This window comes from Cariama cristata, unplaced genomic scaffold (assembly GCF_000690535.1).
Source record: "Cariama cristata isolate BGI_N322 unplaced genomic scaffold, ASM69053v1 scaffold4042, whole genome shotgun sequence".
Classification (NCBI taxonomy): Eukaryota; Metazoa; Chordata; class Aves; order Cariamiformes; family Cariamidae; genus Cariama; species Cariama cristata.
Genome location: NW_009603101.1, coordinates 48,547 through 62,331, shown reverse-complemented (window position 1 = coordinate 62,331; position 13,785 = coordinate 48,547). Strand labels below are relative to the sequence as shown.

General features: G+C 36.7%; 1 protein-coding gene across 1 annotated transcript in view; it reads left to right on the top strand.

Moving 5' to 3' along the window:
• CLASP2 (cytoplasmic linker associated protein 2) overlaps positions 1-13,785 on the top strand; it is an 82,378-nt gene that overhangs the window by 24,999 nt on the left and 43,594 nt on the right. Inside the window, exons 8-14 of the mRNA XM_009695037.1 lie at positions 775-834; positions 2,112-2,189; positions 2,788-2,955; positions 5,421-5,476; positions 6,659-6,829; positions 10,045-10,068; positions 12,353-12,370. Of these exons, the coding sequence (XP_009693339.1) occupies positions 775-834; positions 2,112-2,189; positions 2,788-2,955; positions 5,421-5,476; positions 6,659-6,829; positions 10,045-10,068; positions 12,353-12,370 (575 nt within the window). The remainder of the gene's footprint in view (positions 1-774; positions 835-2,111; positions 2,190-2,787; positions 2,956-5,420; positions 5,477-6,658; positions 6,830-10,044; positions 10,069-12,352; positions 12,371-13,785) is intronic.

Sequence of the window (13,785 nt, the reverse complement as noted above, 5' to 3'; positions counted from 1 at the left end):
GCAATCTGTGCCTCCACAACAGGTCAGAGATGCAACGTAATCAGAAAAAGTAGTAGTTCCAGGCAATAGAGTCTGCTGCCTTTTTGAAGACTTGTTATCTGCACCTTCTTAGTCTGAGTCGCTTTGATTTGTTCACCAGGGTCTGGCTTCAGACATATTTTTTTTTGCTAATGGCTGTTTGCTAAATTGTCAGGAATTCTGAATTAATAATGAATACTGTTACATAACTTTGTACAGTGCCAGCGAATCTTTAGGAGTGCTCTCTGTGTGCAGGGCCCTGTACTAATGGTCTCATGTTTTCTTTTATGCTGCATACTCGGTAATGAGAGGTGAAAGGAGGGGAATAGTGTTTGGGACAGAAGTACACTGACATAGAAATACAGTGTTGTGACTTAATAGCTGAAATTTTTAAGTAGGGATTTTTTTATGTTAAGATTTTATACTTTGTACAATTTTTAAACTTCTGGTTTTTGTCTGTTATTTTGAGGCTAATAAAACTAACATGGCATATGTGTAATAACGTGAATTGAGCAATAGATGGTTAAGTGAACCACATCTATTTTTATAGTTAGAATTAGTTAGCCTGCATGTTTGCTTTCTATACAGAATATTTTAACTTTGCAATAAGGCGACCAATGTCCTTATTTGACAGATAAACATACTTTTGTTTTATGTATTTGTTTCCCACAGGGAGAAAGAATAGAGTTACTGTTTATTCCACAAGCACATTAGAAAAATGAGTATTAATTATAACTTTTTGTTCTGTCTTTTTAGGCGCTCCTTTGAATTTTTAGACCTGTTGTTACAAGAGTGGCAAACACATTCGTTGGAAAGGTATAGGCCAGTATACTTTTTTCCCCAAGAATAAACTACTAATGAATTTTAAGACTGAAATCTTTTCATGGAATCCTTTAATTGGATTATGTTGTTCAGAGTTGGCCAACCTTTCTAGCATAGACAACCTTTCTAGCACAGCAGGACATGTGGCTCATTCAAGTGCCAGGGAAAAGGAGAGCTGTATGCTCCAGCCTTGACTTCATGTTGCTTCCTCTCCTTACCCTCTGTCTCTTCTCCTATACTGCATGTGAGCAATGCGTACCATGCTTTCTCAGAGTTTCAATTGCATCATGTATGCTGTGCAGGAAAGATGCACAGGTAAGCATCTGTCTTTCCTTCTGAAAGGAGGAAATTTGTGCATTCACCATAAAAGAGGGCAAGTGGGTTTAGGCTGGAAGACTTTTTCTGGTAACGATTAAGAGCACACTGTAGATTCTCCGGGTAGACAGGAAACTAGTAAATGCATCAGCTCTGTAGAATGTATACTGTAATCACAGAGTAAGAGCAAAGGGACTACAGGGCCTTCAGAGAAGGCTCTGAAGAGCTCCTCCAGCTCCATAGTCACCTTTCAACCCCTCAAGGTACTCCTGAGAACGGGGGCAATGGGGAGATCACTAGATTTAGGTCAGAGTGTGTGTATGTGTGTCTTTAAAAAAAAAAAAAAACAACCCAAAAAAAAAACCCCCCAACCCCCCCCCCCAAACAAACCCCCCAACCCCCCCCGCCCAACAAAAACCCAACCAAAAACCAACCACCACCACTGCCCCCCACCCCCGACAAAAAAACCCCAAAACCCCAAACATGACTTGAATTAAAATCTGTTTATCGTCACAGTCTTTGTTTGTTCTGATGGGTGCTTTGCTATTCTTTGAGCACATATTGAGATTTAGAGCTGATACACCAAAAGCTTTCAGAGGTGAATTTGCAGGAAAGCAAACTTACTAACTTTAACTTTTTCCTTTCTCTTACTATTAATATAGTGGAGGAAATAGTTTTTCCATTTCAGGAAAGCAGGTGAATTTTAAGTGTGATAGGTGGATATATGTCTGAAAAGTAGATTATAATTCTTTTAGATTGAAGGCAGAAGCTTACCGAAACCTTTACAGAAGGTGAAGTTATGTCATCGGTGTGCTTAAGCGTTTGTTTGCTTCATATCTTAGAACTACTACCTCAGCTGGTTTTTACTTAGAGAAATGTTAATTAAAATGTAAAACTTTACTACTTAAAATAGAATTTGGAGGAGCAAAATATCATGAAGAATGTCTGTCTTCTAGGCACGCAGCTGTCTTGGTTGAAACAATCAAGAAGGGCATTCATGATGCTGATGCTGAAGCAAGAGTGGAGGCAAGAAAGTGAGTTTTGACTACATTTTGCTCTGAAAAATTCTGTTTTACATGAGCAATAGAAGGCTCTAATTGGAGGTGAGCAGCTAACTGTGGCTGAAGAAGAGGACACAAGTTAGGTTGAAGAATGATGTTGCTGTTCTTGGAGTCCTGAATTAATACCTAGTTTCTTTTGCAAAAGACATTCTGAAAGTTGAGGCAATTAATACTTTCATGCAGCATTCTAGGATTTTACTGAAACAAGAGTCATAAAAGTTGATATTGCTGCATAATCCTTCTTCCCCCCACCTCTATTAATTAAATCATTAAGCTACTGCAGCACTTTGAGTGAGTAGGCCAGAAAATAATTTCTTTTGCTTCCCCACAGAATCAGTAAGTGAATGTGAGAATTTCAGAGGATAGACTTAAGTTATTTTGAAAAGATTAACTCAGCCAGTGTAGCTGGTTACTTTTATGATTTAATGGGCAGTATTGTATGCATTACATATTTTCAGTCTGCGTTCCTTTCCCTCCCGTCCCTGGTTCATTCTATAATCTTTAACTTCCTGACTCTACACTTTGAAGAAACTATAGAGCAATTACATGTGGTTATTCTGTTATTTTGCAGGGCTTATCTGGGTCTTAGAAATCACTTTCCTAGTGAAGCTGAGACTCTCTACAATTCTCTTGAGCCACCCTATCAAAGAAGCCTCCAGACCTACTTGAAGAATTCTGGCAGTATAGCATCTCTCCCTCAGTCAGACAGGTCATCCTCCAGCTCACAGGAGAGCCTCAAGTAAGGACCACTTAACTGTTTCTGAGCCTATAAACAAATAAAAACTGTTTATCAAAAGTAAATGAGCCAGACTTCTGTGGTGTAGAGAAAAGCTGCAATTGTATTTTGTCACTTTTAATTTTTTTTATAAGAAAAACTTTTATTATGTTTTACTATGTGACAGTATTACACCAGCAAGGTGAAAAATAAGGGCAGTCATTAACTGGATTTTAGCAGGCTGTTCTTATTCATATATTTATTCCTTAACAGTCAAGGTTCACATGTTGATGTCCAGCATTCTGGTGCAATGACTAAGTCTAGGAAAGAAATAACCATGTTACTCCTTTTTTTATCCCTTTTCACTGGGAAGTATGAGAAGGAGACATCAACAGTGAGATTCATTCAGGTTGGAGATAGTTGGGTTTGGGTTTTTTTTGTTTCCTGTCTTCACAGCATTGAATATGTATTAGCAGTGTTTTGTAGCTATGCTGATTACTAGAGGGTGGGTCTGCGCTGCAGTCAGTGGTGTATTAAAATATATAGACAATCTTGAGCTGATTAAATTGAAGTTTGCTTAAAGTTTGACTGCTTCCTTAAATAACAGAGGCTTATCTTACTGTTCCTATGATACTTGTAATTATAAAAAACACTTTAAAAATAATTCTGTAATGTAGGCTATTGGTAACACTTCATTTTCCACAAACAAATGTTTATTCAAGGATTAATTACTCTTGTTTAAATTAATCTATATTCCCTGTGTGAAGATGAGTTACTAGTAATAAAACATTTAAAAATTAAATTACAGAGAAATTAGAACCTTAAAATACTCGTAAATCCTGAAGTGTTACTTTCTGTATTGCAGGATGTGTAAGTACTACAGTGCAGAAAGGGAGGAGTAAAATAAGAAATGAACAGAAGAGATTGTGATATTGGAAATTAATTAATTTTTAATTAATTTTTTTACTAGTTTTCCATTTAGATGCATGTTATTTTCCCTGTGTTACCCAAAATTATATTTCTGGCTTATAATACAGATGCCGAGTTCTTCCTCTATAGACTAGCTTAGGAAATATGGGCATGGTTTTCCTAAAAGTGTGATCCTCCATGATATTTGACCCTCTGAATTTAGAGCTTTTACAGACCATTGATCAAAATTGGTTTTCAAGAGGATGGTGGAATGAGAAATGTGGTGCCTACCTGTATGAAACTGCATAAATGAAATGTCAGTTGCAGTAGATTGTGGCAGTTGTCTGGGCCTTCTGCTTGGAGCAACTTGTAAGGTCAGGATGCACCCAGGAGCTCTGCCTCGGCCTCCTCCACTTATTTGCAGCAAAATATCTCCAAAACACTAGTAATGTCAGAAAAGCAGGTACTATTCATAATTGGCTGCAAATAGATGATCTTCTGTGAGGAGTTAGGTAACAGTGCTGACCTCTATATTGGCATTGAGTGCCTGAGCTAATAACTCAGATAAATACCCAGTAGGAGGCATCTCTTTTTTTTTTTCTCTGCTTTTTGGTTTAAGATTAGAGAAAGGTTATTTTTGCTAAAGCTGAGACTCTAGACTCAGATTGTAATTTGACTATTGATGAAATAGCCAACTATTTCAGTAAATACAAACCTTCCCGGTCAGATAAATATTTAGATGATTAGATAGGAATCAATGAATAAAGTATCGTGCTTTGTTCTACTGGTCTTTTGCTTTTCCCTGGCCCCTGTGACTGCATTTTACCCTTCTGAACCAGGCAGAAGGAAGGGCACACAGTTAAACTTAAGTAGACAGAAAGATTTTCTTCTTTAGCAACTACTCATTTTTGCAGTAAGAGTAAAGGGAAATGGAGAGAAAATGTAGAGGAAAAGACACGGGATTTTTCTCCTTATGTAATTTGGGGGGGCCTCTAACATTCAGACTGGGGAAATTCAGTCTAACTGCTTGGAAGTTCCAGCTTTTTTAATTTGGAATTTAATTTTTTATTAATCTCTCTTCTTGGGAGATGTAGGACTGGAGGAGACTTACAAATTGTACACCTGTCGTCTTTGTTACTGCACACACCTCTTCATATAATTTCTTTCATAAATCAAGCTTGTTGTGTAGCTCCTGCTGTTTCTGTTTGATGGCTGATTTAAGATATCAGCCCTGTGGTTAAAACCTTGTACTGACTGCCTTAAATGTTTCTGTGACCAAGTCTGGAATACCTGAACTTTGTGTTAGCAAAGTGTGCCTGTTGGTAAGCAAAGGATTAATGCTTTGTGATGAGGATGTAATTTTATAAAATATAAAGGGTAAGATGATTGTGCTTTCCTTATCATTCTGTATTTAATGTGTTTATCTAGAACATGCTGAGGAGGTTGAATGGGAGAAAAGAACAGAAGAGAACAGAAGATATTTTTTTTTTCCCTCTTTTATTGTTGCCTTTTGGAATCTGATACATGAGACTGACTTATTTGGTTTATTGAGTGGTTTTTTTGGTTTGTTTGTTTTTCAGTCGGCCTCTATCTTCCAAATGGTCTGCAGCCAACGCAGCAAGCCTTGCAGGCAGAGGTAAAGTGGTTGCAGTATAGTGCAGAGCACAGTAATTGTTCTTTATGTTCTTTGAATTAAAAGTTTTAAATGCAGCTTTAAATTTTACTGTCTTAAGCGTTTACCCTGTTTCCAAGTCGAATAAGGGTACAAACTGCACCTGGAGCTAAGATTGCCTCATGCTCGTTTCACTTTTTATGTATTTTCAGTTGCTGCAAGTATAAGACATAATTTGCTATGTATTTGTATTATTAATTGATCATCTGTCCTGGAGTTTTGTCATGGAACAGTCACTCTCAAAGAAACAAAACATTATTCTGTGGTCTGTTTATGATTATTAGATTAGGCTTATGGCAATTGGAAATGAAGGACTCATTGTAGCTTTCATCTATTCCCATGTAGCTGCTGCTCTTCATAAACAAAAAACCCACCCAAACAAAACCAAATAACAAAACCACAGATTTGTAATTCCAAGAGTTTAATTTTGTCTTGATTTTTCAGAATTGAATATCTTCGTTCCTTTTTCACATAATGTCTTTGTAACTCTTGGGGCATAAATCATTGAACTCCTTTTTACAAATGGCCCATAATTGAGAGTGCTTGTCTTCTGGATACTGAAACTGTTAAGCGGGAGTCAAGTTTTGAAGACAGAAACCAATGGTTAAAATCAACTGAAGCGAATAGTTAATATTTAGGAAATAACAGGAGGTGAATATAAAAATACTTTACAGAAGATTAGACCCTAAAGCAATTCAAGGTATGCATTCAGCTTGCCTGTGGCTTTATTTTAGCTGAAGTGTTGGGAATATTATCTTCTTTTAGTATCACAAGGGATGCTGTGAATTTCCTTATGTCGTGAAGCATTCAATAGTGTAATAAATCACTTAAATGTTCAAAATTATCTAATTTGCACTAGGGTGGGAGCACATAGTTTGTATTAAATAATGCTAAAATTTCATGCTTAATGAAGATAAATAGTACTGTAAAATGAACTGTTTTTTATCTGAATTTCATGGCAACAGCAAGTCTAGTTTGCTTCTTAACCTCAGTAATACTTCGTGTAATATTAACTTGACTTATACTTTTTTACATAATTTTCTGTACTTTTTGCAGGTATGCTGCAGTGGTAGAAAATGTTAGCCTTTTAAGTATAATTACTTTCATTAATTATCAGCTAATTTCCTAATTATTTTTTTTTGCTAGTTTCAGGCAGCAGCAAGAGTGTTCCAAGCCCCGGAACGCTGCAAAGGTCTCGAAGCGACATCGATGTTAACGCTGCTGCAGGTGCAAAGGCCCGCCATGCTGCTGGACAGACAGCCGGAGCTGGGCGCTTGTCAGCAGCTGGTCTGCCTCCGGGATCTTACGCTTCCTTAGGTAAGGGAAACATCTTTACAATACTGTGAAATATTTTTAGGGCTTTTTGATCAAAAAGTTATAGGAAAAAACCCACTTCTACATTTGAAAAATGTTTTAGTAGTATTGGAGTATTGCAAAAGAGCAGGTGTTCTGAAGTTACCAACTTTGCTGAATGTTTTATTTTTCTTGTGCTGGAAGAATACTATGCTCTTTAAATTTGTTAGTCTGGAATTAATATCAAGTATTGGAAGGCGAGGTACCTTCACTTAATAGCAGATGGTGATCATGGCTGATTTGTTTCTGGAAGTAATAGGGAAATGAGTGTTAGGTCTCTTGATTTTTCCATTTTTCTCAGCTCTTTAGCTGACTCTTTTACAAGGCTAAAGAGACATCCTGGCAGCAAGTGGTGGCTTCTTCACGTAATACAGAAGTGTTTTATACAACAATATACAACATTGATTTCATAGAATTTTTTTTTTTCCTAAGCGTATTGATGGAACTATGTTTATGGTTTTTATCTGGGTGACGGTCTTCATTGGTAGGAATACTTGCTGTTAGACATAGAAAGTAGTACAAATGATAAAAGTGCAGAAAAGTATTTGATGGTGGTGGTAGTGAATGCTAGAATCTCCACTAAGTGGGGAGGGTAAAGGAATATGGGCATGTTTTTGTTCTTTTTAGGTTATCCATACTGTGGGGGTAGCAATGGGGGAGGTGAGGTTCAGTGTTCACAAAACTGTTACTTTTTTCTTCTCGTCTGATGTGCCAGGGAGATCACCAGGGAGGCATGTCCTAACGTCAGTATTGCCAAAGATGATCACAAGAGAGGCAGAGAAACCGTAGAGTTCTTCTGATGTATTTTGTGTTTCGGGAGATGCTAGGATACACTTAAGCTATGGTTTTCAAAGTTTTTGGTTGAGCTTTTTTAAATGAAAATTTAAACTTAGAACCACTGTAAGTGAGTTGATTCTTTTGTCATCAGGGCCTACTTGAAATGATTTGAACACGATTGATTTCAGGAAGAGGCTGGTGAGAGTGAGCGATGGTGACTAGAAGGACTAGGGGCTACTTGGAAGAGTGATGTCGGGTGTGGGCTCCCTCTAGTGCCCACAGGCAGGGTGGGGGTCCGAACCTGCTGGATAGCAGGTGGTCACCCACGTTAGGCTGCGCGGTGGAGGAGGTAGGCTTGTGGTTATTGCTGGAGGAATTCTCAGGTCCTCCTAACTTAATGCCTGGAAGCCTGAAATAGGTGGGATGACTATTGTCCAAGATCAGGGTGAGTATTGCCTGGTCTGTTTTGCTGTGCAATAGGACATACCCTGAGTCTCGGACAAAGCTGGAGTTCAGCTATTGTGAGAAGTGACACAGAGTATGGTGGTAGAAGGAAAAATACGTCAAACAGAAAACAAAGAGAGACATCTCTCTCTGTTAATCTGCCTTCTTCATGCTGCTGAAATTAAGGGACTACTTTGATCTTAAGAGTTTCACAGAAAATTAGCTCTCGCTTGGAGTATTGGTTTGCTTTCAGAACATTTTAAGCAGTATGTGATTTGTGTCCAGAATTTTGTATGCAAGGGTTGAGAAGGGCACAGAGATTTTCAGGGAAGTAAATAGTGGTGGGTTTATGCAGGAAAATAACAGAAATGAAGAAATAGCTTATTCTCTTTATAGATTTGGTGAGTGAAGGTGAAAGAGAGGAATAAATAGGCAGTAAGTCCTGGTCGTATTCTTTTGAAGGATTTGAGTAGCTAGAAAGCTTTGCCTTGCTAGCACATGCAGTCACTTGTGGAGAAGAATACAGTGGTCGTTTGAAATGGCAAAATAATGTGATACTAGCAATGTGTAGTAAAGTCAAATCCTGTTACAGATGGTATAAGGGCAGTGATAGTCAAGGAGGCTAAGGTTTGCTTACGGTCACACAAAAGCACTACTGCTTGATTGATCTTGGCTAATTCTCCTAACAGTTTTTTAATAGTGATAAGGTAATTTAAATGACACATACCTATCCCCTCTTACCTATGTAGAGAGTGTGACTGTTGTGTGTTTGTCTATGGATTAACCACCTCAAAATGTTGTTTGCTGTTAGTTTTCAAAAGGTAAACTTAAAATGAATGGAGTGTGAATCCAAGCAAGTGCCATGTCTCAGCAAGTGGGCTAATTGGTCAACTTCTATCCTCTGTTCATTTTAAGGGGGTTGTTTATACTAGTCCAAATATGGAAAGTTAAATGACAGAATTGTCAAAATAATGCTGACCACGCTACTAAAATGCCTAGAAAATGTTACTGTACTTCCATAATGCTTTCCACATCTTCTTGGGTGTTACAGTCAATGCCAAAATAAATAACATTGTCTCCTGAAACTTGAATTTATTTTCACCCTTACTTACAGAGAAACATCCACCTTTTGCTTAAGAGCTGCCAAATTTAGAGCCTCAGAGGGCCACAGGTTTAGGAGTGTAGTAATCTATAATTGTCTCCACCTGTCTCTTCCCTTTTTATGATTAATAGAAGAACTATTGCTTGCTTATTTATGATTTTTTTTTTTTAAAGACTAGAGTTCTAGAAGCAGGAGGACATTCTCTACTTTAGTTACTCCAAATGCTGACTGTCTTTGACATATTTAAGTATTAATGTCCATTTTGAGGAGAGTTGATCTGTAATTATATATGTGTCACACTAAATATTTTAATTTTGAATGTTACTGTCAGAATATGTATGCACTGCCTTCCAGCTGAACTGGTAAATCTTTAATGCTTTTAAACCAGAGTGGAACTTTCTCCCATTTGTCCTCTGTCTTTATTGTGATGTCTTTTTCCCTTCTGTCCCTTTATCTCAGGTGGGGCTTCATGCTCAGTAGCAAATTTTGTAAGAAATATAAACATTGTGGCTCAGTAGTGATATAAACATGTACTGGTGCTTCACTGACTGTTGACACCAAGCATGAAACAGTTTATAAATATTTTACTGTAAGAGTTTTCTCAAATCTGGGTACTACAGAGAGATTCAACATCCCTGTGCAGGCTACTTGTACCCCATTCTGTAATTTTGTACTTTGGACTGAGAGAAACCAGTTTTACTTAAGGTAGCTTACATATGCATGAATTAGATAAACATGTCTGCTGTATTTAATATTAATGTATTTTCCTTAGTTAATGTTTTATGACTCTGCTGTGAACACCTTTATTCTAACACACTAAGTTTTCCATGTTTCTTTGCCTGCTTTTTCAACAAAGAGGATACTTCTGACAAGATGGATGGTAAGAAATTGTTTAGTCTGTCCTCTAATTCTATTAAATATTTAATAGCATGTCTTTTATGTAAATTTGTTGATGTTTAATATATTTGTCTGTTCATTAACAAAATACTATGCTGTTTTCGTTAACTCTTATGTAATCTTGATGTCTTAATATATGTGTTACTGCTGTATTTGTCAATGTTTTTGATTGGTAGGCATCAGCAACAGAAACTTTATCAGAAATTGGACGTTACTCCTATTTTTTGAAAAAAGCTTTATTAATTACAGAGCAATTCTATAATCAATACATGTTTTTTTTTAACTAGCTCTAGTTCCCTCATGTTTCATAGTTTTACCTGTAAAGTCCAATTTTTTGACTTCTTGGCAGAACATCAGTGGGAGAGTGTAAGTAGATCTCTAAAACTAAATAAGTAGATCTCTAAAATTCAGAATTCTGAATTATTTTAAAGCACAGATAATCAGTTTCAGGAGAGATACTTTTTGGAAGAATTTGAGCCATTTTTGGGCATTGCAGATGGCAAGCCTACTTTAATAAAATGAGGGGAGTTTGTACAGTATAGTACAAAGTCTGTCTTATTTCAGTATCAGATTTCCTTACGTTGCATATAATAGGATTTATTGATAACCATCTTGAGCTTTTACACATTGTCACCAGCAATAAAGGTTCTTAGGGCTGCGTGTACGGGATTTTTCTTCTGTTCAGACCAGCAGTCACAACTAATGGTGTCCCAAACATTTCTAAAAATAGTAAGGGAAGTGCTACACAACTGATCAGAGTAACAGGAGTTTTTTCTAGAGGATATTTGTAGGGATGATGTACAAAACGGAATGAACACAGCTTAGCTCTCCGACTGTTCTGATCTAAGTGCCACCAGGAAGAACTAGTCATTTTTCCTTTTCCCACTAATCTTGGCCACATGTTTTTACTGCTTCTTTCGCTAGTACCTTGTAGTACTCCATTATGAATCACTGTAGGTGAACAAACTCCAGAAACCTGATTTCATACAACAAAAGTGAATAGGATTCTGTTGTTTAACTTTTGGAGCTGACAGTGAGCCTTTAGCTATCCAAACCAGGTGGTAGCACAAAGGTGGAGAGGAAGGAGAAGCAGAACTACCCGTTTTAGGAGCAGCTAGCTGTTAGCCTGGCTTAGGTGTTGCATAGAACATGCCCTCCAAGATCCAGCTCTGGAAGAATGTTGGATTTCAGGGGGTAGTTTAGGGTTTGGTTTGTTGTTTTTTTTTATACAAACTGGCAAATCTGATCTGGAAGACTTTGAGGCACTCCTGCATTCATATTACTGTAACTGATATTAGTGAAGAAGCATTGAAATTTACACTAAATCAATCTTTTAGAGGTAATTTTTAAAAATAGTGCCTTGAAGATAGTATAATATGAGAAAACTGTAGCCAGATTTGCTGAGAAAGTTAAGTTCGGGCTAGCCAAAGACACTAACAGATGTTTTAATCATTGTAGTTTTCTTACAAGGCAGAAACGGCAGAGTGAATACAAAAATGGAAACACCCTTTGATTTTTTTTTTTGTTTGAGGCATTTAACATTTTTATCACTACTAGTACATTTTATTCAATAATCAGATTTGTTTCAAAGAACCTTAGAGACTGCCATTTAGATAGCTTCCCATCCATTTTTAGGTACTGATGTCAGTAAAAAGATTTGTCCAGCTCTCATTTTGTCATAATCAGGCATTGTTAAGCTTGGCATGCTTGTTCAAGTGTGATCTGATTTCAGCAAGCTCATATGACTTCCACTTCTCTGTGCAAAACTTGATCTTGTGCATATAGATCTTCAGAGTACTCATGGACTTAATTCAGAGAAATCCTCCTTACTGACAGTTCCTATCAAATTATAACTGTCCTGTGTGGGAAACACTGTCCTTGTGTTTTTCTCTGAGGTAATTTATAATAATAGGATTCGTATTTTCAGAAGAGCTTGCCCTAAATATTTTTAATGTCTGTTTTGATCTGTACATGTCATTTTGTTGACTTAACTTATAGATTTAATTTTTTTCTATTGATTTTTTTTGTGGTTTTGTAACAAGTTTGGAAGGCAGTGCTATATATTGTGTTCTTGTAAATAGCTATCAGTATAATATGGATGTTTCTTGATAATTTTGCTTCAGTTTCATAATGGACTTGCAACACAAAAGCTTTAGCCCTCTTGACTTGATAAAATTTGTAGTATTCGTAAGATTTAATCTCAAAAAGGAATTGGAGAGACACAGTATTGTTTGGAATATCATGTATTTTATTATTTTTTCATTTAGGAACAGCTTCTGAAGATGGTAAGAAAATATTTTGCTAGACTAGCTAATATTTTCAGCTTCATATTTTCATTGATAAAAATTAAGCTTTAAAAGTAGAATATGGTCTTTCTGGGGCTTTGTGGAGGTTCATAGCTCCAGATAGCTTCTGCGTCTAATACTTGGTTGTCATGTAGTATTTTAAAAATTCTTTTGCTTTTATTTTAATTCTCAAGTACTCATCTGCAGTAGAAGCATCATTGCTTAACATTTTTAGTGTGAAAATATAGGAGCTTTATAATTTTGCATTTGTTTTTTAAAGCGAATCTTGTCACAGAATATTTCATCAGATGTGTTGATGTTCTGGGAAGCAGGTGCTACTATTACTCATCTCTTTGAGACTTGGGAATTAATTTTCAATATGCTATTAACATTTAAACCTGTCATTAGTGAATGGATGTAGAGACTCCAAGTGAGTTAACAGTTCATTTACCTCACAAATGCAAACTGGTTTTCTACTTCGATAAAATTGAACCAGATTTCAAGCAATAATTTAACATCGTGTCAAAATAGTGGCACTCTGTATTCCTAGATTTTTGGGCCAAATTCTGAATGCAGTTACATGCCTTGCAGTCTCACAGCACTCAGTGGGAAAACATTGCCATTGCACGGGGATAACTAGTAGAGTTTGGACTGGTTAATCTAACCATTCTTGCTAGCATATTGTTTTCTTATAGTTTAGTGAATAACCTCCTTTATCCTGATTCTCTTCTTATAGACTCTCATCTATGGCTATTCCCTCTACTTGGATGAATAATATTAACTTGGCTGGTCTCCAAATTCTGCTGTGGAAAGCCTAAAGAGGCTAGAACTAAATAACAGTCTGTGTACCTAATCCTTCTGGGTCAAATGTTGACTCTACATGTCTAGATAATATTTTAATTATGCTGGTTTTAAAAGTGGATTATTTGTTGAGCTAGGTCCACCCTGTACAAGCTTTTTGGGTTTTGTTCTTGCAACTTGTAAGAATTATGGTTAGCATGGTTTTGGGTTTTGTTTCATTTTTCTGTTGTATGAGAGTTCGTTTTAGGAAAAGTAGTACACAACTCTACTATTTTCTTTTATGAATAATCTTTCAGCTACCTATAATTCATCCAACTGGGGTCTTCCTTGCTTTTTTAGTTTCCTTGTATACTCTGAATGGTACGAGGAACATGGCTGATACTACAGAAAGGTTTAACTCAAACCCAAGATGGTCTGGCGTTCTAGAGAGAAGTGTATCTATTGTTTTAGTTGTAGATACGCAGTTTAATCTGTCTCTTCCTCAGTTCTTCTGCCTGTTGAGGAGAGTAGTATTTCCTTGTATCGTGTCACTGAGAAGTACTTTAAGTGTACTTAGTCTTTGAAAATTGCTATAAAAGGCTTGGGAAATCCTATAGAAGTCTGTACAACTGTGG